The 23,962-nt window shown below is 42.9% G+C and overlaps 3 protein-coding genes across 4 annotated transcripts; 2 read left to right on the top strand and 1 right to left on the bottom strand.

The window, feature by feature from the left end:
• The first annotated feature begins 1,339 nt into the window (after positions 1-1,339).
• On the top strand, positions 1,340-3,642 carry ier5l (immediate early response 5-like). The gene has a single exon (XM_062554976.1). The coding sequence runs from the start codon at positions 1,489-1,491 to the stop codon at positions 2,398-2,400; it is 912 nt and encodes a 303-aa protein (XP_062410960.1). The 5' UTR covers positions 1,340-1,488; the 3' UTR covers positions 2,401-3,642.
• Positions 3,643-6,178: 2,536 nt separating this feature from the next.
• ptpa (protein phosphatase 2 phosphatase activator) lies at positions 6,179-16,129 on the bottom strand. The gene is made up of 11 exons (XM_062553744.1): positions 16,115-16,129; positions 15,922-16,020; positions 14,508-14,611; positions 14,030-14,116; positions 13,795-13,920; positions 13,396-13,513; positions 12,911-13,010; positions 12,406-12,530; positions 10,622-10,722; positions 8,713-8,820; positions 6,179-7,034 (listed from the first exon to the last, which is right to left on the bottom strand). Exons 2-11 carry the CDS (start codon positions 15,944-15,946, stop codon positions 6,960-6,962), a joined length of 969 nt encoding a protein of 322 aa, XP_062409728.1. The 5' UTR covers positions 15,947-16,020; positions 16,115-16,129; the 3' UTR covers positions 6,179-6,959.
• Positions 16,130-16,194: 65 nt separating this feature from the next.
• crata (carnitine O-acetyltransferase a) lies at positions 16,195-23,541 on the top strand. Of its 2 annotated transcripts, none has more exons than XM_062553742.1 (14): positions 16,195-16,422; positions 17,151-17,426; positions 18,133-18,251; positions 19,003-19,056; positions 19,177-19,342; positions 19,695-19,869; positions 20,062-20,240; positions 20,646-20,746; positions 20,891-21,010; positions 21,559-21,681; positions 21,829-21,964; positions 22,069-22,131; positions 22,289-22,426; positions 22,877-23,541. In XM_062553742.1, exons 1-14 carry the CDS (start codon positions 16,396-16,398, stop codon positions 23,090-23,092), a joined length of 1,893 nt encoding a protein of 630 aa, XP_062409726.1. In that variant the 5' UTR covers positions 16,195-16,395; the 3' UTR covers positions 23,093-23,541. The 2 variants fall into 2 exon arrangements, with proteins under 2 accessions (XP_062409726.1, XP_062409727.1); XM_062553743.1 differs by having other exon boundaries at positions 16,412-16,532.
• Positions 23,542-23,962: the final 421 nt, after the last annotated feature.

Genomic DNA, 23,962 nt, shown 5'->3' with positions numbered 1-23,962 from the left:
AAGGGTGGGTGAGGGCGTGTGAGTGTGTGTGTGGGGGGGTGGGGGTGGGTGGGTGGGGGGGGGGGGGAATAAGAGCTCCGTTACATGAATGAATGTGCAGACCGATAGGTTTGAGAATGTATTTATTTATTGATTGATTGATTGATTAATTGATTTGTTGTTTATTTGTTAATGTGAAAGCAAAAATATATCTGCGTTAAAGCAGCATGTTTAATTAGATGTGGCTGTATACCCATGTGGTAAGACGGTCAGACAGAGATTTGTTTGAGTCTGAGATGAATGGGTTGCATTTGGGCTTGATTCTGTATTAAATGCTGTATATGACTGCTATTACCAGTAGGGCACCACACCTCATTATATAATAGCATTATTTTATAGTGAAACCTGCTGAAAGTTTTGTCTCTCACAACTCATGGACTGTTAATAAACACCACCATCATTGTCCATCAATGGTAAATAAATAATGCCTTTAAAGCAGATAGACATCAATAATATGGTAAATAAATAACACCTTTAAACCAGATAAAGACACACATAAAGTATTTGTGGATTTAACATCAGTTAAAGTCAGTCAGACTGTTAATGAAAATACTATTTGACATGCTTCTTCCTAACACATATATACTTAGATTAGATTAGATTAAATTGTATCATTGTGTAGAATACAAGTATAGAGACAACAAAATGCAGTTTGCGTGTAACCAGTACAAAAAGGCAAAAAAGTGTAATATGATTTACACAGAATAGACAGGTGGTGCCCTAACTGTCAGACATTATTATATCAAAATCTTACTCAAATACTGAAATTATTACTATCCTGAGGCTTCAAAATACTGACAGATCAATAAATGTCAGGAACAGTGAATTCACAACACAACAGTAGAAAACACCTGTGAATCACATGAGATCACATGTCTTTAATGTCAAATAGGTTATATTCTTTACATGTAATATTAATGTCAAAAATAGTCTTTATACAAGAAAATGTAGTGATATTGTGTAGATCATGTCTGTGGTGACGTCTATCTCACATTTTTGTCATTGAAAAAGTTGCTGTGTGGTTTATTAAAAGCGCACGGTTACACATGTGGGGATACAGAACTTTTCTACTATTCGGTGCGCCTCATGAGAACATTCTTGTTGGGTAAAGTCAGTTTGGAATTTGAATAGCACAGAAGAACCGCCTCCCTCTGATTGGTGGAGAACCAGGCACTTGGGCGGAGTTTGCGTGTCAGTCATTGGAATATCTGGACGCTGTATGGCTGACGGTCGAATGGGCAGAAACCTCGTCCAAATATATATACTATGGCAGCGCGGTCGAAGCAAATGATAGCTTGCTCTCACTCAGTGGGTCTAGCGCTAACGTATTCAATGTGTCTCCACAGACTCGACTCAAACCTTCGCCCCAGAACGAAATATCGTGGTTTACACTGATAGAAAGTCTGTTTTCTTCGTCCGAAAGGAGGAAGAAACAACTAAACAGCAAGAATGATCAACACAATGGAGTGTGGAGTAGATGCGCAAAGTCTAATTTCGATTTCTTTACGAAAGATCCACAACTCTAGGACGCAGAGAGGAGGCATCAAGCTGCACAAAAACCTCCTGGTCTCGTTTGTACTGAGGAACGCCAGGCAAGTCTACATGAACGAGAAGTATGCCGAGATCTACAGAATGCAGCAGTACGAAGAAGTGATGACCGTCTGCAACGAGATCCAGGAGCTGAACCCTCTTGAATTAGCCGAGGACTGCGAGGAACAGACCGGTGACTGCTGCGGCAGCGGGGCTGGGACCGAGTCGGCGAGCCTCTGCGGCGCGCTACTGCCAAGCAGTAACCAAGCAGCTCAGCCCGCTCTCCTACAGACTAGTGCTTGCGCTTCAGCCCTGTCTCTCCGAGCCGACGAGGGTTGTAAGGAGACGGATTCATCGTTCTATCGCAGCTGCTGTGCGGAAGCATACCCAGTCTCGAACTGTGAGTTTTCGCCAGTGAACAGCATGCACTGCAACAAGACCACAGTGTTAGATCTGGACACGCACGTAGTTACAACAGTTGAGAATGGATACTTGCACCAGGACTGCTGCGCCTCGCTCCAGCACTGCTGCCAGGGCGCACAAACCCCGGCCAAGAAGCGCAAGGTTGACTTTGGCTACTACGTGTCCGAGATCGAGGAGGTACCGGATTTTACGCCATGTAAAAGAACTAAGTATGAGGACTGCTCATACGCAAATTCAGACCATTTGGACACGTCGAACATTTCCAATTTGATCTCGATTTTCGGCTCGGGGTTTTCGGGGCTGGTGAGCAGACAGACGGACTTTGAGCAAGCATTCAACGGACAGTTCTGTAGCAAACAAGCCCTAGCAAGCCTCGGAGCATGGACAAGAGCTATAGTAGCTTTTTGACTCTGTGGTAAATTAGAATCAACTTTATGAAATTGTACAAATTATAAAAGATATTGACTTTATTTTTGCAAATGGTTATTTAAGCATTGAAATTTCTGTTTGTTTTGGTTTAATGGGGAGATGCGGAGAACTATAGTACCACATGTGATGTATTCTTTAAACAGAAAATGTGTACATTACACGAGCATTTGAAGTGGTTGTGAAATTATTCTAACGAAGTGAAATTTCGTTGCCTTAAGCCCAACGCAAACTGCTAGCTATCGCCACACATGGAAAGTAGTTGAATGTCTCGCTCGCGGATTGCTGTTTATATCTCCCATAAGCAATTCTAACAGACCTCATTTGTAATGGCACTACATATATTAGATGAATCTTTACCTGAGAAGAACTGTCAAAATTGGGAAGAGAGTCATGAACTGTGGGTTCACAGAACATTGTCATTGTGACCTGTTTGATACAGTAAACAGCGCATGTTGTGCACATGCTTAAAGGAGTGCTGTACTTGTTATGTGTTTTCTCAAACCAGTGTATAACAGCTTCCATGTACTGTTCAACCATCTGAACTTAACTTAATCTGTAAGGTATACATTGTGACATGTAACCTACTTTAAGACTTTCTATACAGTGTAAGACCATACATCGGTTTAGTCCCAACACAATTGAAGATCTCTGGTTCATCTGATATGTATTAGTAGCCCTAGAACATGCAATGAAGGTAAACAAGGTTGGAAGTCAGTGAAGTATCTCACACTGTCTTGCAGCATTAGTTCCTTTAAGTATGTTTGTAGTCCCTATGTGCCAGTCATCTCATCACACTCTACACTGGTGCCATTAATTAACACTACAACTCCCACAATGCACACCTTAACTTAATCAAGCCAAGTATTTTGGTGACAATTTGGACTGATGAGCGTTCCTCACTGCCCTCCCCTTTAATCTTGGAGTTATTGATTAAGCCTTCACAGTAATTCATGATTCCAACGTTGTTTGGTTTTGTGAGTTTTATTTTATTTTCTAAAACTTTAGACCTTTTGTTCTAAAAAGGCAAGCTCATGATTTAGCCATACATCCTCACATTATATAAGCACTATGTGTACTGAAAGACGTCTTCAGACGTTTTCTCTCCATATTTTGTTGGTATTCTTGTATTTTTTGTGTACATTAAAATTGTATATCACCGGGTAAAACTGTTTTAGAAAGTATTTGTTTAAAATTTATAACCTTAATAAAAAATGAAAATCACTCAACAGTTCATGTGTGTTTTTGAATTCAGACATTGTGACCCGTGTGGGCACTGTTTCAGAAGGTCTGATGAACTTCTGCCACCTCTACATGCAAGCTATAACTTTCCTGAGAGCTCTTCAAGAGAAACACAGCCTCATTCATACCCATAGATTATGAAATGTCACACACATGCACATGCACCATGTACTGAAAGTTTTAACTTGGATCACAAAGAGCAAGTTAGAGCTGCTTGTGAAGTAGGCCTACCTATCAAGGTAAAGGCGCAAATAAAGATTTTCTCAACAGTAGGCTAGGTTACCCACCATTAGGAAAAATAAGGTGCAGTCTTCATTGACTTCTTTCTTCAAAACATTTGTTAGGTCAGTGAGATGGTGTTTTGTAATAAGGTCACACATTTTGTAAATCCCACACCATAGTAGCCCATGACAGGTATTCTGTCTCAATGCAGCTCACTCTGTAGGCCTTTGCTAAGGCCTAACAATTCTAGAAATTTAGACAGGCTAGTTGTTTCAACACAGAGTTAGTCTATAGACAATAGAAGGAATAAATGTGAAAGAGGTTCTATGCATGTTGTATAGCTTAGTTTGTTACGAGAACTGGAACAAAAAAAAGAAACAGCACAACACATTCTGTAGGATGAGGTCCTTCTTATGGTAGCCAGTAGGTTTCTGTGGAACGCGTTTTCTGATTCAAGGCGCTCTCCCTAAACTTCAGCGTGTGTTATCTCTCCTATATGCCACTTGGTGGTGTTCTTCAAAATCAATGAATGAAGGTATTAGAAAGCCTGCGCAGTGGCACCTCGGGCTGACCTCGCTCCGCCACCCCTCCCCCACCCCCACCCCCACCCCCTCCACATCCATTCCGTTCCCTCTCCTCCCTCCTCTGCTGTCTGCGTCGTTTCAACCCCAAACCTCTTGACTCCCACAATTTTAGATAGCGCTGTCCGCTACATGAGCACAGCCTCTGTCATACAAAATCTTCCGAGTCTGCACGGTAATATTATCGACGGATGCTGTCCTATTGATAGGCACACGGTGAACTAGATGGGTTTACGGTCGTATGCGTATTATTGCAATCGGTTTATTTGTGTTTGGACGAAAAAAGCGACGAGCGTGTTCTTCACGGAACATAGGCATCTAGTGCTAGTCATTTCTTTAGTGTATTAATATTGTCTTGTGTTCAGATAATTAGATGACTTGTGTTAATCTGGGCTTCTCCCTCAAGATTGCAAGACGTTGGTGATTGTTCACGGGATTCGCTATCATTTGCATGCAGTTTCGCAAAATATAGTTACGCAGATTATTTTATGAAAGGGTAGTTCTGTCATTTCCAGTGTTTGGACAAACACCGCATTCTGGTGTCCGTGGAGCGGTGTAGAATGAGCTCCTTCTCGTGGCTCTGCGGAGAATTGCATGCAGGCTGCACGGAATTTAGATGGGCTTAGTTAGAGTAAGTTGCATAGGGTTTATCCTAGATCACATCAGCATAGGCTAGTGTTTTAATGCAACTAATTTCCAAAACGCGTTATTAATTTAATCTAGACATATGATACCCCCGTCTGTCTCGTAACCTATAGTTTACATATATCTAGGCCTACCACTTGTTGAGAAGGCCATGTCAAGGACAAAGGCCAGAAGGTTTTGCATTATTTTCAATCTAATGACTAATGCGAGTCTAATTTTGGTCAAAAATGTGATTCAGTTTAACCTCCTAAATCAGTAGGCTACTGAAACGCACGGACAGACTTATGCGTGATAAAATCGTCGGTTTATTGATGGGTTTTCACTAGACCTATACATCTGTGTGGCGAGGGCCACAAGTATTCCGAGGTGAAAACTGCTCGGCAAATGCCGAGGAAACGATTTGGTATCGGTCTTTTCGGTTTGGACGAAGTGAAAATTACTCAGCAATTTGTGAGCAGGGAGGGCGCACTATCAGACACCCGCTGTCCAGCCTCCCCGACAATGACAGTGCATATGGCGAGTCATTTGCATAGGCTAACGAGTCGCACAGCTCTCAGTGAGACCGGGGGAGGAAACGTTAATTTCACAAACGCCAAAATATAAACGACCCCAGGTAGGCCTATCACCGTCAAATGAAGGAAATCGTTTGCGTCTTCTCAGATTAAAAGCATCATACCGGCTACACCCCTTGGAGGACTAACCATAGGCCTACAATACATGTAGGCTAATCATAGGCCTACTGTAAGAAAATGTAGAAATATTGCAGTTTCGTCAAGTCGAAGTGTGATCCTCACTTACGTGTCAAACTAGTGATGTTCCGATTTTATGTGACCTCAATTAATCAAATGTAGCCTACAGTTCCACGGCATTTGTTCATAAAGGCTATATAACCCAACTCAGCTTGAAGTTTGCACTACAGGTTTCTCTCAATAAACTGATTATGTCCTCTTTAGGATGTCTATGCCAACATGCAACCAGAGGCCTATTCATAAGTAGAAAAAAAAAAAAGTATCTTCGAAGGGGTAGGTCTATATTTATCAGAAAACACAAGAAACACAACAGACACCAGATTGGTATGACTTCGTGTTATAAAACAAATTGAAAAAAAAAACTACACACATGTACAGCCATGGTCTATTCCTGGAGTCTCCCAGCTAGAACAGAATTTCAGCATTGGCTAGCCTGATTGTGGGACATTTTCCCCCAGTCCAAACATATCTGGCCAACACTGAAATGCTAAAACACACAGGCCATCACTGAGCACAGGCTCACAAATGGGGGAAAAAAGAAGAAAATACACCAACAGAAATTGGCCTTTTTAAAAACCATCTTACAGGAACTCCGTGAGCAAAAGAATAGCAAGAATACATCAGGTCTGCTGGCATGGTCACCAGCGTGCCCAAATATATACTCATTTATAGCAGGTCATATCTGAATGGGTACAGTCACATAAATAAACGAAACAATATGGTATAACACTACCACACATTATTGCGCCAACCGAGGAAGTCAAAACCTCCTCGAATGCAAGACACACGCTCACATACCCACAAAATTGCCAGGGCAACTGACAGGGCTTGTCTAAAATATACTCTTTTCCCCGGGTGCAGTGCTGCTAATGGATGGACTAACTGAACGGGATTGCATATGGAGACGTCTGCTGAAGGAGCTGAGGTGGCTACAGAGAGGCAAGAGCTGTCAGAGTGCTACTAAAGGGGGCGGGGCGCAGGGGGTATTGAGCGTGTGGAAGGCCGACGGGGCATCTTTCTGTGCAGGGGGCTGCACTGGTGCTCTCCACGGAGACACAGCCAGCTGGGGCAGGGGAGGGGAGGAGTGGGGTGGGGGGGCATCTCAAGACTTCACTGGCTGGATGGAGAGTAGGCTGCCAAACTTGAAGTGCTGGATGACGGGGAACTTCTCAAGACACTGCAGAAGAGGGGAGATAGAAGAGTAGTAAGGAGTTAGCTTCCGGCAACACGACTTCCACCACAGTATCGCAATAGTGCGATTCTTCAGAAAGAGGAGGTCATGCTGTGGAAAGACTTGATGCCATGGAGTCAGACATGGGTCATTCCATATCAGTTCAAACAGGCTTGACATCATGATCTGGTCTCCCAATGTCTTTTCAATAATAATGAGGAAAAGGCAACAAAACTACCCAACATCATTTCATGTGTACCACATCTGCATCATTGGAGAACTATATGGCAAAAACATTTGGATGATTGTTATAAGACATGGTAGAGACTTTAGACAAAAAATTGCCAAAAAGCGGGGTCCATGGTGTCGAACCCAGGATTGTGATATGGAATTACCCTTACGTTACATTACAGTTATATTACAGTTATCAGCAACTTTCAAGTTTCTCTTCATAAATGTTCATGGGGAGCCTTCAGAAGGAGTCTGTAAACCAGACTTCCTTCCCTTGCGTCTCAGGCTAAATAGCAATAAGCACCTCTAAAGATGGTGCAGAATCAGCGGAGTTTGACTTTCCACAGAGGAGGCAACACAAAGAGAGCCTAGGAGTGGGGACTAGTGCAGACAGATTCCAAACTGGAGACGGAGGGAAAGAGAAAGGGGGAGCCAAAGAGAGAGAATGTGGAGGAGAGAAAGGGGGAGGGTTGGAGGGGGCGCTGTGGGGGAGGGGGCAGACAGCCTGGCCCCTCAGCGTTCCTATCTAGCAGAAGGGGAAGGGAAGGGGAAGGGAAGGGAAGGGAAGGGGGGAGCTTCACCCAACGCAACAACACAGGATGTGGGCTCAGGAGAAGGGGGTGGGGCCCTTTACTCTTTCCCTCGCTCTCACTTGCGTGCACGCACTCACACACACACACACACACACACACATACTCACAGAGAGACGTACTCACACAAATGGAAATGTAAAAACTAATGTTACTCCATATTAAATACATTTCAAGTTTCTACTGTTATATAGTTCCTGTTGAAAGAGTTACAGAAACCTCATTGAAATGGCATATCCTAAAAAAGACAATAATACACTGATTTGTTCCTACAAACTGTTCATTGTGGATTATATGTATACCAAATATGGTGGAAAAACATTTTTGAATTTGTTCAAATGAGGTACCTAACTCACTCGACAAAGAACCCATATAAAGTTATTGAAATACAGTAAGTTAACCAACATCCATCTGGTAAGGAGGATAATTCTAGTGTTAGTCGAGCCGCCTACAAACTGCCACAGACCTTTTCTAGTAAACTGCTCATAATGCTAGGATAGCCAATGCAAATCAGTCAGTTGCTCTTTACCTGGCTTCCTGCTATGCCAATTAGCCATTATAATTTAAAATCACAATCTGAAGAAAGTCTATGATAGCACAGAGTCTGATTGAAAGCTGGCCTACAAGCACTCCTACAAGCTACTTATTAAACAAATAGCACACAGCTAAATATTGGTATTTCACATTCTATAGAAATTTAAAATGTTGTAAAGTGTGAAAGTCAAGTCATTTGTCAAATATACATTATTATTCTCTTCACACTGTCCATCTCTAGGGGGCGCCACAATACACTATTATCCTTGGATGTATTGAGACACAATAGTATGTGGGCCACACATCATAGTAGTACAATTAATACAAACCTCAGCCTTGTACATTCTAACGAGCCCTTGGTTGACTTTGGACCAGGTGGGGACCGCGCTGATGTTCCAGAGCTGGTTGGAGTGCTCAGCAAACGGACCCGTTTTCATCTGCACCGGGGAAGATGATTGACAGATGGTGCAGCCTTTTAGTTACAGTAGAATTGAGACATTTCAGCAATCACTGACAGTAGAGAAAATGAACACTACCGGTAGTGGGAAACTACTCACAAAGGAGCTTAAACATATAAACCCCTGGCCTACACTGCTTAAAAAAATAATCAGGTTCTGCTCCGGCTTATGTACAGCTCATTAATAGCCAGCACAGGTTCCTCCGTGTTTGATTGTATGGTGATAACAGGTATGGTATGGTGATTCATCTGAGCCCCTAATAATAACTTATTTATAGTGCCACTACTGGTTTGCAGCTAAATTGGTGCGTTCACTATTGCAACATGACTTATGTTTGAGAGAGTGAATGAGTTGGTGTGTGTGTGTGTGTGTGTGTGTGTGTGTCTGTGAGAGAGAGGAGATTTAAAGTGGGGTGGAGGGAAAGCAATAGGATGCCTTGGCTGTGCCCTTAGGAGAGAGCCGCTTCATGAATGGCACTGCTGTGCACAACGCTGCTCCACAACTCCCACCCCCCCAGTTCCCAGCCCTGTCCCCCAAGAGAGCAGCCTGTGACCCGGGCTGGAATGCTGAGAGGACGGCCCTCCTCCAGCCGGACTTTCCAGAGGAGTAGAGGAAACCGGAGGGGAAGGAAGGAGAGCGAGCGAGGGCGCGCGAGAGAGAGAGAGAGCAAGGGAGCAGGACTGAGCGCCAGAGAGGGAGAGCAGGAGAGAGGACGAGGGGGGGCCGAGGGAGAGAAGGAGAGAGGGAGAGAGGGAGAGCGGGAGAGAGGGAGAGAGGCAAGCCATGGGGGAGGGGTGGTCCTTGGGGAAGGAGTGATTCACAACAGCATGTGGGGAAGGAAATGACTCATGTGAGCAGAGTGCTCCACACATAACCTCAGAGAGGGAGAGAGAGAGAGAGAGAGAGAGAAAGAGAGTGGGGGAGAGAATGAGAAAGAGAGAGAGAGGGGGGAGAAAGAAATAGAGAGAGAAACACACTGAGTGGTGTGTGTGAAATAAACTGACATGTGTGTTTTGTGTGTGGAAGTGTGAGGGGTATGTGTGGACATTTATGTTGGGTGCACTGCACTGAGGTGAGACCAGTAAGAGGAGGCAGAAAGGCAGGATTGAAACAGCACAGAGATCTACTAGGAGAATTAGACAGACATGCTCATACAAGCAGGCCAACAGAGAGGGACTTTCATAAGAGGCAAGATTCAGAGAAGGAGAAAAGGCACAAAGAGAGAGAAAGAAAGAAAGAAAGGAATATAGAAGGAAAGAAACAGACCTAAAGATCTACAACAGACAGAAGATGAACTGTCCTATCGGGCCAGAGAAGGGGTCGTCCAGCGAGAGTGTTGGCACTGGTGTAACCTAAGGTGACTACGGAAGGGGCCGGTGACTGCAGCTGCACCCAGCTCTGCTGCCTCACAGCCGGGGGGAGGAACCAGGAACCAGACACCGCAGAGCTTCCTCCTCCACTCCTCTCCTCATCTGCACATCCGCTTCCCAGCCTCCTTCTACACAACCCGTCCACTGCCGTCTCAACGGCTAAACTGCCAGACTATCTACAATGAATGGTCGTTTTTTTTTCTTCTCTCAAAAACAAATGAGATTTGAGGACTTTGGACAATGCTGTTTTGAGTGAATTTCCTATTTTTGTGCATTATAACTACACAGAGACAACAAATACAGGGCTGAAACATTACAGCCTATAATTCCTTTAAGCCTACATATAGCTTTGCCTTGCCAGCATGAACCCGACATTTTGGACCAATGTCCACTCCTTACACCAGACTTACTTCATTAATAAATTTGATGCAATCCAAAAACATGTAGTCCTTGTGGTTCTCATTCACAACCTTCTCATCCACAAAGTGCCTGGGTTCCAGTGTAGGATGGTCTGCCACAGAAAAACAAAATTACAGCATATATCCACAAGATGTCGCCCTTCTGCCTTTTTTACTGCTGGCCTCACAGTTAAACCTAAACATAAGCCCCTTTCACATTCAGAAACGATACATTAGCGTTTAAGAAATAGCGGGTTCAGGGGATTTCGCAATGTGAAAGGTAGACGTGTTCTGGTCCCGGGGTTGTCTGAAGCCGGTTTCAGAGGCGAGTTATGGGAGGCGTTGCCTAGCAGCACGTCACACGCAATTTGGGAGTGAACAATGACGTTAAGCATGCCTTGGACCTCGGAGATAAACTGATAAACACAACTGTCATGCTAGTTCTACGTGGTTTAGCTTCCAAATGATGGCGGGCCACTTGTTATGTTATTTGAATGCCAAATGAGGTCCTTTTGTCTGTCGAAGTCATATTTCAGTGTGCTGAGTCCTGAACAACTTTTGCTCTGACAGTTAGCTCGTTGGCTAGTTAGCTATCATTAGGCAAACTCATAGACTGTATATACAGTCTATGGGCAAACTTTCTAAAAAGACGTGCTACTGGCAGCAGACGGTTTTGGTAACCTAGCAACAATAAACACTTGACCGAAGTGCTGAGAAAAGGAGGTTCAGGGCACTCAGCATAAAAAACGTGATTGTTGGACACACATATGGACACAGCAGCTAAAGTTATCCTAGTCTCTTGTGTGTTTCCTGTATTTTAACCTCCTGCCTGGCCAAATACGTCATCAGTCACACACCCCTAATAGCGGGGTGGACCTCTGTTCCTTTCATATTCAACACGGCTCGGCTCTGATACTACCCCCCGAGACGGGTTGGATTGCCGAGGCGGGTTGACTCCCCACCCCGTGTCGTCAATGTGAAAGGAACAGCCTTAACGTTAAATTCGGCTGATTTAGCGTTAAATTCGGTGAATGTGAAAGGGGCTATACATATCACCTCACCATTTCTAACAGGAATTCAGCAATATATGTGTTTCTTTATCAACACAAGAAGCAAGTATGCTCACATGTGTGTGTTATGTATTACCTATGCACAGATTTGATATTTCATCATATTAAGTGTTTACATGTCAGTGGATTTTGTGGATGATGCAATTCAGGCGACTATTGTGAAAGAGGCATCACCTCCTGCAGTCAAGATTGAAAGTAATAAAGGCAAATCTAACAGCCAACCGTACGTGTCATTGCAAAATAGGAAGATATTAATGGACTGTAAGGCTGGTAGAAAAACATCAGTTAAATATCACACATTTAAGTGCTTTTTAAAAAAAAATATTGGAGAGCAGCTAGAATAAATATAGAGATTTCAAATGCTGTGACCCTAAAAAAATATCGAGGTGAAATCTTGTAAGGCTCCTTGCAAGGTGATTAACCTGGGTCGGGGATGGAAATCTGTAGATTTCAGACACAATGTAATAATTTAATATTGAGTGGCTGGTGAATTTGACAAAAAAACTGTAGATTGATTGTACAGATAGATCTGTAGATGTAGCCTTTTTCAAGGTGGAATTTCCACCACTGCCCTGATGGTTGTAAGGACTGAACGACTCAAAAGCATAAACACATGAGGGAAGTCTTAAGAACCCTTTTACCTACTTCACAAAATCTCTTTCCACTTCCGCCAGCTTTCAGGGCAGAAGTGGACAAAGTGGGACAAGCACATCCGGGAAGTCTTACCTACGAACTGGGAACTCCCCCAGATGAAGGGCAGGAACTGGAAGTCATCAAGTCCCCAAACTCCCTGGCTGCCCGCCGGCTCCATCCTGTAGGTTTTCTGCAGCTTCCGCATCACCCACAGATATCTATCGCCATGGCAATAAATCAGTCAGTCAAAGGCAGAGGCACTCTTAATCTGATTGACTCGTAGCCAAATGACCCACTTTCCATTGTTTGGAAGGTGGCAAACATTAACTAATGGATGATACAGATGTCTTCAACTAGTTATGGTAGTGATTATGCTACTTAGCAGACACCTTTGTGCAAAGCGACATACAAACAAAAACAAGACAATTAATTTAGCAGTGAACAAATTTAAAAAATGTATGTATAGATACAATGCAATCAAAATAGAGGATATGAATAAATACCATGCAATCAAAATAGAGGAATCGGATTCATTCTAAGCCCAGAAACCCAGGCAGTACCGATCACCTGCAACTCTGACTAGTGCCCAAACACGAACCTGTCAAACACTTTAAAAATGATCGCCAGCTGGTCGTCCACGCGCAGCACGCCGATCTTACACAGGCAGCACAGGAACGCCGCAAAAGCCGCCTCATGGCCTGGAAGAGAAACGCAAAATCTCAACTGATGCACCCTCCACTAATAAGAGAAACACTGATGCCATTGAGTCTAACCATTTGTGCACTCTTGGCAAAATGAGACCAGACACTTTGGAGACCCAATAGAACAACCACAGGACATTACAGCAACATAACCACAAAACACGATTCCATCTGCAAAATGGCTGTGCTTAATTACGACTCTGATTCACTGCTGATGATTCCGTTATTATTCAATTAGAAACAGAATTTGTCTAATGTCAAAGCACAAGCATAAGCACTTTTGCGCATGAGAATTTGTGCTTCAACAGCTCCCCCTAGTGATAATGAGCGTATCCAGCACACACACACACACACACACACACACACACACACAGCCCCTCACCTGTGCCGTAGTCTATTCTGGTGGAGTTCCCCACTGCTTCCTTCAGATAAACAGCTACCTCAGGAACTGCTCCTCTTCTGTCTTCGGGGATCAGTGTGGAAACCAAAGCTTCTGCCTCCTGCATATACACATTAATAGAACACAAAGGGTATAAACAGATTCTTCGAAGCAGACAGACAGACAGACAACCTATACAACAGAAAGATGCTACGATGATCGGTAAACAAGTTGTGATATCCAGACAGCACTGGCATCCAAAAAGCATTGAAATACTCATTATGGCAAGATCACCTATTCTGCCATTTGTTATTATTTAAAAGCGAATGACTTGAAGTTCTCTTTGGTTTTGACCACAGAGTCACTTGTTTTATGTTTTGACTTTTGAAACAGACCCCCCACCTGGTCTAGCTTAGCATACCAGGTCCTGTATGCTTTATTGCCAAATCGAGAGGGCTGATCCACAGGTGGAGTTTCATCGATCCACTGATCCAAAGTATTCAGCAAAGACAGAAGCTTCTCTATTGTCTGTAAAGAAGGTTAAAAGGTCAAAGTTATAAGTCAAAGATGTCAGAGGAAATGAGTCAGAACAGAATTAGGTATACAGGAAAATAGGCAGTGACATACTGTGTGTTACCTCAGACACTTTGTATTCACATGTAAGTTTCTTTCCCTTTACACTTTCATTCAGGGTCAGAACAAACCCCATGTAATCAGCATATGCCTTAAAGAGAGGATACAGAATGTGTTAGAAAGAAGTCTACATGAGTATTCATGACCCTAAACAAAAAGCAACACAAATGAGACCACTTTATCTATCTATTAATGCATACGTCTGTCTGTGTGTCACTCTGTCTGTCTGTCTGTTCCACATCGAACTCTCGAACCACTCATCCGACTGCTCTCAAATTTGGTGGGTGTCATCCTAATGGCACGAGTGTGTGCAGCGCCAAATTTCATGTTATAAGAACAAAAAATGCCACATCTACGGGCTCTGCACTAGTTCATCATAATGTGTAATCTAGTATGTATAGACAAGCAATACATGAACTAAAAGCACATACACAGTGGCTATATTCCAACACCATCACTGAATGCACAATGGTACTATCTACCTGGGAGCGTTTCCACTTTCCCATGTCAGGGACCATGCTGATCTCCTTCTTTGGGACCATGAAGTTGGCAGGGATGGGAGGGGTGTCATCTTCAGGGGAGGAGCCTAAGAGTGACAGAGAAGCAATCATATTCAGTGCTATACCATCATATCTTGGGGGCAGCCGTGGCCTACAGGTTAGGGCTTTGGGCTGGTAACCGGCGGGTTGCTGGTTCGATCGCCGACCAGTGCACTGCTGAAGTGCCCTTGAGCAAGGCACCTAACCCCTCACTGCCCCCTGAGTGCCGCTGGTCACTGCTCTGGGTTAGTGTGCGATTCACCTCACTGTGTGTTCCCTAATTCGGTTAAATTGGGTTAAATACAGAGAACGAATTTCCCTCATGGGATCAAAAAAGGATATATACTTATGCTTCAATGTGGGGGCAACTTACACTCTAAATTACATCAGAATTAGGCTATATGACGAATCCCAAGATGCCACTATTGCATTAATGATTCACATGGAAGCTGCAGGTTGCACTGTAATTTGAGGTTTCAACTGAGCAAAGGAAATTGGCCTTGAATATGCAGGTGAAATTTAACCCAAAATTCTCTTCTTCCCGAGTCTCACATTTTCAAACGGTGCATTAATATGTAGTGCCGAATGTCGAGTGCTGAATGTCAATCATGTACCCTGAAAAAACAATTGAGTCCAAGCCAATATTAATATAAGTCGATGATCTTTGATTTACTTATGTAAGCCTATATATTGCTATACGGCTATAGAGATTGTTACCATAATGGCCATACTACACAGTTGAGTACGCAATACTTAAACAAAGTTGGTAAACACTGCAGCATACCAATTTCACAAACTACTTGCTTCCATTCGAAAAAGAAATCGCACTCTTAAGTGGGCCAACTAAATGTCAGTCGGGTTAGCATAGGGCTTTATTGATCTACTAACTAGACAATCATGGCCCTACCAATTGGGACAGCCTGTCAAAGGGAAAGCAAGTGGTGGAAACCATAGGCTAACGTTAAACCATTACAAATAAGAACCATCTAATGCATCGCTTTGAGAGAATCAGAACCCAAAAGAATGCATCACAAATAAACCGCTTTCGTTTCATAAGTGTGGGATTCACAGTCAACAGACAGGCCAAACGATTTCCAGCACTAAACTTGTGAAAACTACTGAGCTAGCCAGCTAGATAGCCTGGCTGTGTTAGTTCAGTCCTGTTAGCTAGCATAGCTGGCTAACGTTGGTGCAAGAAAGGATGAGAAAGTGATGGAGAAACAGCGCTTTCTTTAATCCCAGACACTGTCCTGCAATATAAAGGAAGCTTGCCATAAAACCTCAAATAATACATGGAAAACACAGCATACAAGACACACACTCTAATGGGAAGATAGGTGTAATTTATGTCAGTTACCTGACTGCTGCTCCATCTCCGCCATGTTTATTAGAAGAGAGGGGTGTGTCTGACGTCACCTTTGAACTTTCACCCTTCCGTCCGGCAAGTTGATTTTTCCTAAAATGAAATATCACATTATACCTAAAATAGAATCATTCATCTAAATGGTTATCTTTGTCAAACTATTCAATACTCCACAAGAAAATCGCACCTGGAAAATATATATTTTAAAAATCTTTCATTTCTAGGTGCGCCGACTGCGCCCCCGTTCAGTTGAGTCTCGTGAGTAGCGTTGCACACAGGGCTGGCTAGCAGCAGTGGGTAGCATTCAGGTTGTTTTGATCAGGGGACAGTGAAGGACCCGCCTGGCACTGATCATCACAGAGCTCATGTAACGCTATCAGAGGCCAACCAAGGAATGCACTACTGAGTAATCTACCCTGTTAGAACAGACCGTGTCTTTTGGGGGCGTTCCTGTCAAAAAAAACAGCAATGTTGGGCTTTCTACGGACGATGGTGGTGAGTAGAATAGTACATAACATCGACAGCCAAGTTTTTATTTGAAGGCAACGCTAACGCTAGCTAATAGTTTTCTAGAGGAGTTAAGAAGTTAGCATCCAGTTGATCCAGTAAGTTAACTCTCACACAGTCGAATGTTTCAGAACTTGCCATGTCTGCGATTGAATTAAGCCGATGTGTGCTTGCTATAAACGTAAAGACGGTTGTAATTGTTTGCTGAACTGCCGAAAGGGCTGATGTTAGTCGACATAGCGTGGTGAGAAAACAACCTTTGGAATTTTATCAAATTTCTTACGTTAGCAAAGTCATCTCAGATTGGCATTTTTTTGTTCAACTCTGTGCCCTTTGTATCTGTTGATGATTGCACCTTATCGTGAAACACTGTTGCATCTTCTAGAGTAAAACATTGGCGAGATGTGTTGATTTCATTGACATTTAAATGCTACGCACAATTCTGACAAGATACGACGCAGCAAGTAATTTGGTCAGTCGTGTAAACACCATTCGCAGTATTGTCTTGTATTGAATAATGTCAATACTACAAGCTACATTTCCTTACTGACCTTTCGTTACCTTTCGGGCCTTGGCAGCAGGTGAAGTTTAAGTGAAACCGTATGGGGGAATATGCCATGGACATTTCAATGTTGAAGCTAATTTGTTTACATTTTAAATATGCTCTTAAAAGCTAAACCACTCATGAAACTTCCTTATGGCAAATTGTTTGGCAGGGTCGGAGTGGCATGGTGAAACCGTCCTGCCTAGTAAGACCAGTTGCAGTGACCCGGATCTCGGGCCGCTACCTGGCACACCAGGAGAGTTTGCCCAAGTTACCTGTGCCGCCTCTCAAGCAGACATGTGACCGCTACCTGGCTGCTCTGGAGCCAATCGTGGAAGAGGATGAGCTGCAACACACACGCCAACTCCTCGAGGAGTTTCAGAGGGGAGGTGTTGGAGAAAGGCTGCAGAAGGGTCTCGAGCGCAGAGCCAACAAGATGGAAAATTGGGTATGAATTTGAGTAGTAGAGAATTGTCACTAAGGGCCCAGCATTGACGGGGACCCCAGAGAACCCAGAATTATTGTCTGTCATAGGGCCCACATTTTCTAGCAGCCCCCTGTTGTCACTACACCAGAGACTATGTGAATATATCACTACATGCAATGTGCTGTGAATACATTGTACCAATCATGTGTTATGATAAGTGCCCAAAAAGTGAGTGCAGGGACTTTGTTTGCTTTACAGAAGAATGTTTTCACATTCCAGACTGACGTTAGACCCAATATGAGCACCATGGCAAAATCAATTTTCAATCTGAACCAAAGCAATAGCACTGCCATGTGTATTGTTTACGCCCCTCTCAAGGTCCATGAACGTCTTGCTCTACGTGTAACGGTATTTGTAACTTTCCAGAAGGAACAGTAGGATACAGTAACTGCTTCTGAGGACAATCTTAGGTGTTCCAACGTCCCAGTAGAAGATAAATCTGGCCCTCGTGTTTGCAGTAATAAGGGATTCTTTCATCATTAGTATCTTTCATGATGTCCTTCACCAGAAGAACATTATGACATATTTAGGTGGTCTGTGCAATGCTACTCCTTTTTGTTTTCAGAATTTCATCAATGCGTCCATGAGAAAATGGATGAGATGCTGGTGTATCTTGTATTAACCTCCCCGTTCTCTCTCTCTGTCTCCCTCTGTCTATTTGTCTCAGCTGTCAGACTGGTGGTTGAAGGTGGCCTACCTAGACTACAGGATGCCTGTGGTGGTCCACTCCAGCCCAGGAGTAGTCCTTCCTCGTATGGAGTTTCATGACCGACAGGGTCAGATGAGGTGAGATCCCCTCCTATGTTACTGAAAGGTTAATGAACTGAATTGAATTCACAGAAACAGACAAGATTTAGAACAGCTTTGCCATTTTCTTGTCCTGTGATACAGGAAAATTGACTTATTCTACATTAATTTCCAAATGAAGTTCTTAGGGTGTTACACTGTAAGTCCACTGTAAAGTCCTTGTTAGCTGGCATCTTGCCCTTGCCAGAACCTCACAGAGGAGAGTTGTTTGATGTGACTCACATAGTGATGAACTTTGTACAGACTGCCCTGGCTACTGTGCCTAGGCTATTTGGGGAGTGTTCATAGTATGCGTTTGCTCTTAGCTGTGACAGTACTGCTGATTCTGCTATTGTGTCTGCTCTGCTCAAATTCCACACTGCAGAAGTTGACTGATTTATTATGAGTGCAAACTCTAGAAATGAGGGTACTTTTCATGGGATGAACAAGTTGTGTTTCTAACCTTCAGTGGTCCTTCGCCAGTATCTGAGTTTGCACATGTAACACAATGCTGTGTCATTGTATTCTTTTTTTAACCCAGTACTTGAAGGGATGGTCATAGGTTTTTCTTATGTAATCATTCATATGTAGAATCCATGACCTGGCTTTATCTATTCAGTCTTGTTATTGCTGTCTAACTGATTTGCCAGTTACACACAATAATATATTGGGAACTGAATGTACAGTGTGAATGTTTATTGAAATTCAGAAAGTACTTCAGTATGACATTTTGTCCATATATATTTTATAGATTTGCTGCTAAAATGATTGCTGGAGTCTTGAATTTCAAGACTATGATTGACAAGTAAGTGAAACTCATTTATTTACTGGTGTTAGTAAATATGTTTGCTCCTGCTTAACACACTGCATTATAACACATGATTTTAAGACAGAAATGATGACTGACTGTAATGTCCTATTCCAGTGAAACATTGCCAGTGGAGTATCTGGGAGGGCAGTCATTGTGTATGCACCAGTACTATCAGGTTCTGTCATCCTGCCGCATCCCTGGAACCAAGAGTGACTCCGTAGTCAACTACTCCCAGGGCAGAAGGCCTCCATCACATATCACAGTGGTGCACAACTTCCAGGTCTCTAGATTCTTGCCCTCGGCATTTGGTTTTCAAGCACAACTTTTCTGCTTTCCAAGCCACTTGGAACTTAAATGAATTTGTGTTTATATTTTTCTGAGGTCATAGTACATAGTAATGACAAGTGCATTACTTTTCATTAGGTTTGTTGAATTGATATGTTTTATTGTTTATATTGCTATTCTCCCTACTTAGTCTGACCAGCTTGAATTTGCTCACAGTTAAATTAATTATAGTATTGTTTTTTTGTTTTTTTTGTATGTCGTTTTGGACAAATGCGTAATAATACACAGAATAGCGTAACCGTAACCGTAACCGTAGTCAAATAGCTTTTTTTGCTCTGTGCGTACAGTTTTTTGTGCTGGACGTGTACAACAGTGACGGCACCCCACTGACTGTGGATCAGATCTACAATCAGCTGGAGAAGATCTGGAACTCCTCCCTGCAGACGAACAAGGAGCCCATTGGCATCTTGACGACACAGGACCGAAACACGTGGGCGAAAGCTTACAACACCCTCATCAAAGGTGAGCCATATAGTGACCCAGTTACACAGAAAGGAAGAGATCCTTAGCACAACATAACATTTAAAGCAATGCATCCATGAAATACTCATACCTATGAAATGCAAAATGTATTGTTAATTACAATGTTAATTGTTAATTGTTCATTTCATTGCCTTTATTAAGTGCTGATTCAGTCTCATTTGTCTTGTCCAGACAGGACCAATAAAGAGTCAGTGCGTGCCATCCAGAAGAGCATCATCACCGTGTGTCTGGACGCGCCCATGCCGCGCGCCTCCGACGAGATGTACCGCAGTCGGGCAGCTGTGCAGATGCTGCATGGCGGAGGCAGCAGGTGGAACAGTGGAAACCGCTGGTTTGACAAGACTGTACAGGTGAGGGGAACAAACCGACAGACACTGAGTAGCTACTTGGGAGGATTTGTTGTAGATTTAAAGTATATTTAGAAGGTTTACAAGCTTCACAATGCTGAGGTGAGAAGTGTCTCACTCCAGAGAGATTTGCATATTTATTTATACTGTATCGCTAGTCAGAATATGTATTTGCTTTATGTGAATCTACTAACAGGGCCACAGTTCCCTGTAGGCTTTTAACCTTGCCATTGAGCTTTTTTGTTTTTCTAAATATAAGGAAGGAGTTTTGACATTAGGGAAGTGAGTTTAAATGTGTGTCTGTCTTTAAACATAACCACAAATGCAACACTGGTTATGCTCATGAGAGTTTCAGTCAGATGACCTTTGTTTTTGTCTCATGGAATTCTCCCAATCTGCACGTCTCAGTTCATCATCGGCGAGGACGGCTCATGTGGTGTGATCTATGAGCACGCCCCAGCTGAAGGACCTCCAATCATCAAATTAATTGACCATGTAGTTGAATACATGTAAGGCCAAACACTTTCAAAACATAGTTGTATCATTTAGGCTGTATTACCACATTTTTTATACCTATATGTTTGAAAAATATCAAAATGCCCCCCAGTCTTGTCACCGGCTGACACCATTTTGAATGTTTTGTGTTGTCACAGGAAGCAGTCTGAAATGGTGCGCACTCCAATGGTGCCACTGCCCATGCCACAGAAGCTTCGCTTCAACATCACCCCGGAGATAAAGAAGGACATAGAGAAAGCCAAGCAGAACCTGAACATGTGAGCCCGAGAATTCAACAGAAATCAAAAGAAATCCAGTGTATCAGCTGGATATTTATGATTAATATTACAAGAAAAAAATGGCTACAGGCGTTTAGTAACTCAAATTCAGTGTGAATTTACAATTTGTCTATAAATACTATGACATCTACACATAGTACTGAAATTTTGGTACATCTCATGCGTTTCAATGAGGACTGACTGCAGTGTGGCCAACTTCTTTTCTAAAACCTGACTACCTTTACAATAGCACTACTAACCTTTGCTTTTTTGATATGTTATCTGTTTCTGCACCATTTATTTAGCTTTGCCTTTATAATGGATTCGTTTTAAACCCTCAAAGCAGTACTCACCACAGTTACACATGACTTGACCATAATTGTTGCTAGATGTTGTCTGAAATAGTACACTCTATATATATCTTGCCGCCGAAGACATATTTAAAATAATCAGACACATGCCCTGATTTATTTTTTCTGGAGCAGACTATTTTAGCATACATTGCTGCTAGCCAGTTAGCTCGACTCTTTTTCTTCTTTCATTTACAGAATGGTGCAGGACCTTGATGTTCGAGTCATTGTTTTCCCTCATTTTGGAAAAAATGTTCCCAAGTCACACAAGATGAGTCCAGATGCCTTTATCCAGATTGCTCTTCAACTAGCTTACTACAGGTGCATTACCAGACATACTGTATAGCTCATGAAAAGTGGTCAAACTAGAAGACTTTTGGAATGGATTTGGTCGTTGAACAGCTGGGTATATTTTTACCCATCACATATGCTGCTGCGTATACTGATCAGCTGTTGTATCCATTTCAGGATGTATAAGGTCTGCTGTGCCACGTATGAGAGTGCGTCGCTGCGCATGTTCAGGCTGGGCCGGACCGACACTATCCGCTCAGCCTCCATAGACTCGGCTAAGTTTGTCAAGGCCATGGACAACTCCGCTCTCCAAGTAAGCTAACACTTAACACGGTTACAATTAAGAACTCATAAAAGAGTCCTACACCTTGCTAAATGCCCCCCCCCCCTTTCTGTCTTTGTGTGTGTTTGTGGCAGAACACGGAGAAAGTGTCTCTTTTCGAGAAAGCTGTAAAGGGACACAGGTCATACACTGATATGGTAAGTTTATGCTGGGGCTTATGCGGATGTACAGTATATACGCTGAATACTGTGACTATTATTTGTAATTTGGTACCTGTAATATTATGTCTAATGATATTGTTTACTTCCTCCTCTGCCCTGCTTCCTGGTTGTCTTGGGGGTGGTTGATTTGCAGGCAATTCGTGGCCAGGCCATTGACAGGCACCTGCTCGGACTCAAGCTTACAGCTATTGAGGACCTCACCTCCTTGCCAGAAATCTTCATGGACACGTCTTATGCAAAAGCTCTCCATTATAACCTCTCTACTAGCCAGGTACACACAGCTTGCATTTTGCACTTATGTCAGCAGTGTTTTTTGTTTTTTATCACTACACACACACATCATGCTTGCGCATGATTTTCCGATGTGTTGTGCAAGAATAATCGGTTGTGGGCTGAAGACAAAAAAAAACAGCGGGATTGACTTTATGGCTGTCAAGTTAATTTGTGCAGATTATTGTGGCTTTGTGCATTTCTGCAGGGCAGTACTCTCTGTATTTCTCTTGCATTTTTGTGTGGAAATCAGTTAACATGTTGAAATCTGCATTTGCCACAGAAGGGCTTGCGAGAGAGTGCACTGCAGTGTTTTGATAATGGTGTGAAATTAATACACACAAAAACAAGAAAAGACTTGACAAATCATAACCCATTTCAGCATTTGAACTCCATTTACCCAAGTGTGTGTGTGTGTGTGTTTACCCTGTGATCTCCCTCTGCTCCTCAGGTGCCAGCAAAGACCGACTGTGTGATGTGCTTTGGTCCGGTAGTACCTGATGGCTACGGCGTGTGCTACAACCCCATGGATGAGCACATCAACTTTGCAGTGTCTGCCTTCAACAGCTGCCAAGAAACCAACGCCAGCCGAATGGCCCAGACCCTGGAGGAGGCTCTGGTAGACTTGAGGGACCTGCTGGAACAGACACCCAAAGCCAAACTGTGAGGCTCTCTCATAGGTGGTGTAGTGCCAGAGCCCTTTGTTCTTAAATGATGAACTGCTTTTTAATTCGGTACACCCACCTTGAAGCTGACCTGGTAAGCCTGCTGGATTTCTTGGGGTAATTGGCAGTATCTTCTTGCACATATTGTTCAAAATAAGAGTGAGATACTAAGCACTTCATGTAAAGGGATGGTAATGCACAGAAAATCTGAATTTTGGTGTGAGTGTGCGTGTGTGTGTGAATAGGTCAGTTAAGCCCCACAGACACTTTTGTGGCCAGATGGGTTTTTTTGCCAAGCAGGGCTAAAGTGGTGTACTTGGTCATCCCAAGAAAGACAATTACGAAAATACTATTACTAACACTTTGAATGTTTACCAGATGGATTTTTCTTTTGTCTGATGGCATTTGTTTGTTTTTTTTTGTAAATACAGAATGTGATTAGTTCAGAGCATTTTGGTGTACTTTGGTTATTTCAATACCCTCCAGGTCTCCAATTTCTTCACTATTTATACCCATGAAGACCTCACTGAGTAAAACCACAGACACTTGTGCAGAATGACTTTACCTGGGGCACCGGTTACAGACCATGATCCAAAAACTCTGAAATGTACAACTGCTGTGTTGTAGCCAGACTATTCTTTTTCTTTTTTTTTTTATCTCCCCTTATTCTTTTTATACAGATATCCCCATAGGATGGTCTCCAAAGGTATTAAATAAGCTACAAGAATTCCAAATCATGCCAAAGTGGAAACATGACCATTTCATGTCACAGTCCGTATTAATCTGCTCTTGGAACAAAATGTGGTGAATATCGGTTGATCTACATTTAAAAACCACTTGTAAGTTATTAGTCTGAAGTTGTTGAGTCAGCA

Source organism: Sardina pilchardus, chromosome 14 (genome assembly GCF_963854185.1).
Source record: "Sardina pilchardus chromosome 14, fSarPil1.1, whole genome shotgun sequence".
NCBI lineage: Eukaryota > Metazoa > Chordata > Actinopteri > Clupeiformes > Clupeidae > Sardina > Sardina pilchardus.
This window is presented reverse-complemented; position numbering and strand designations above follow the sequence as displayed.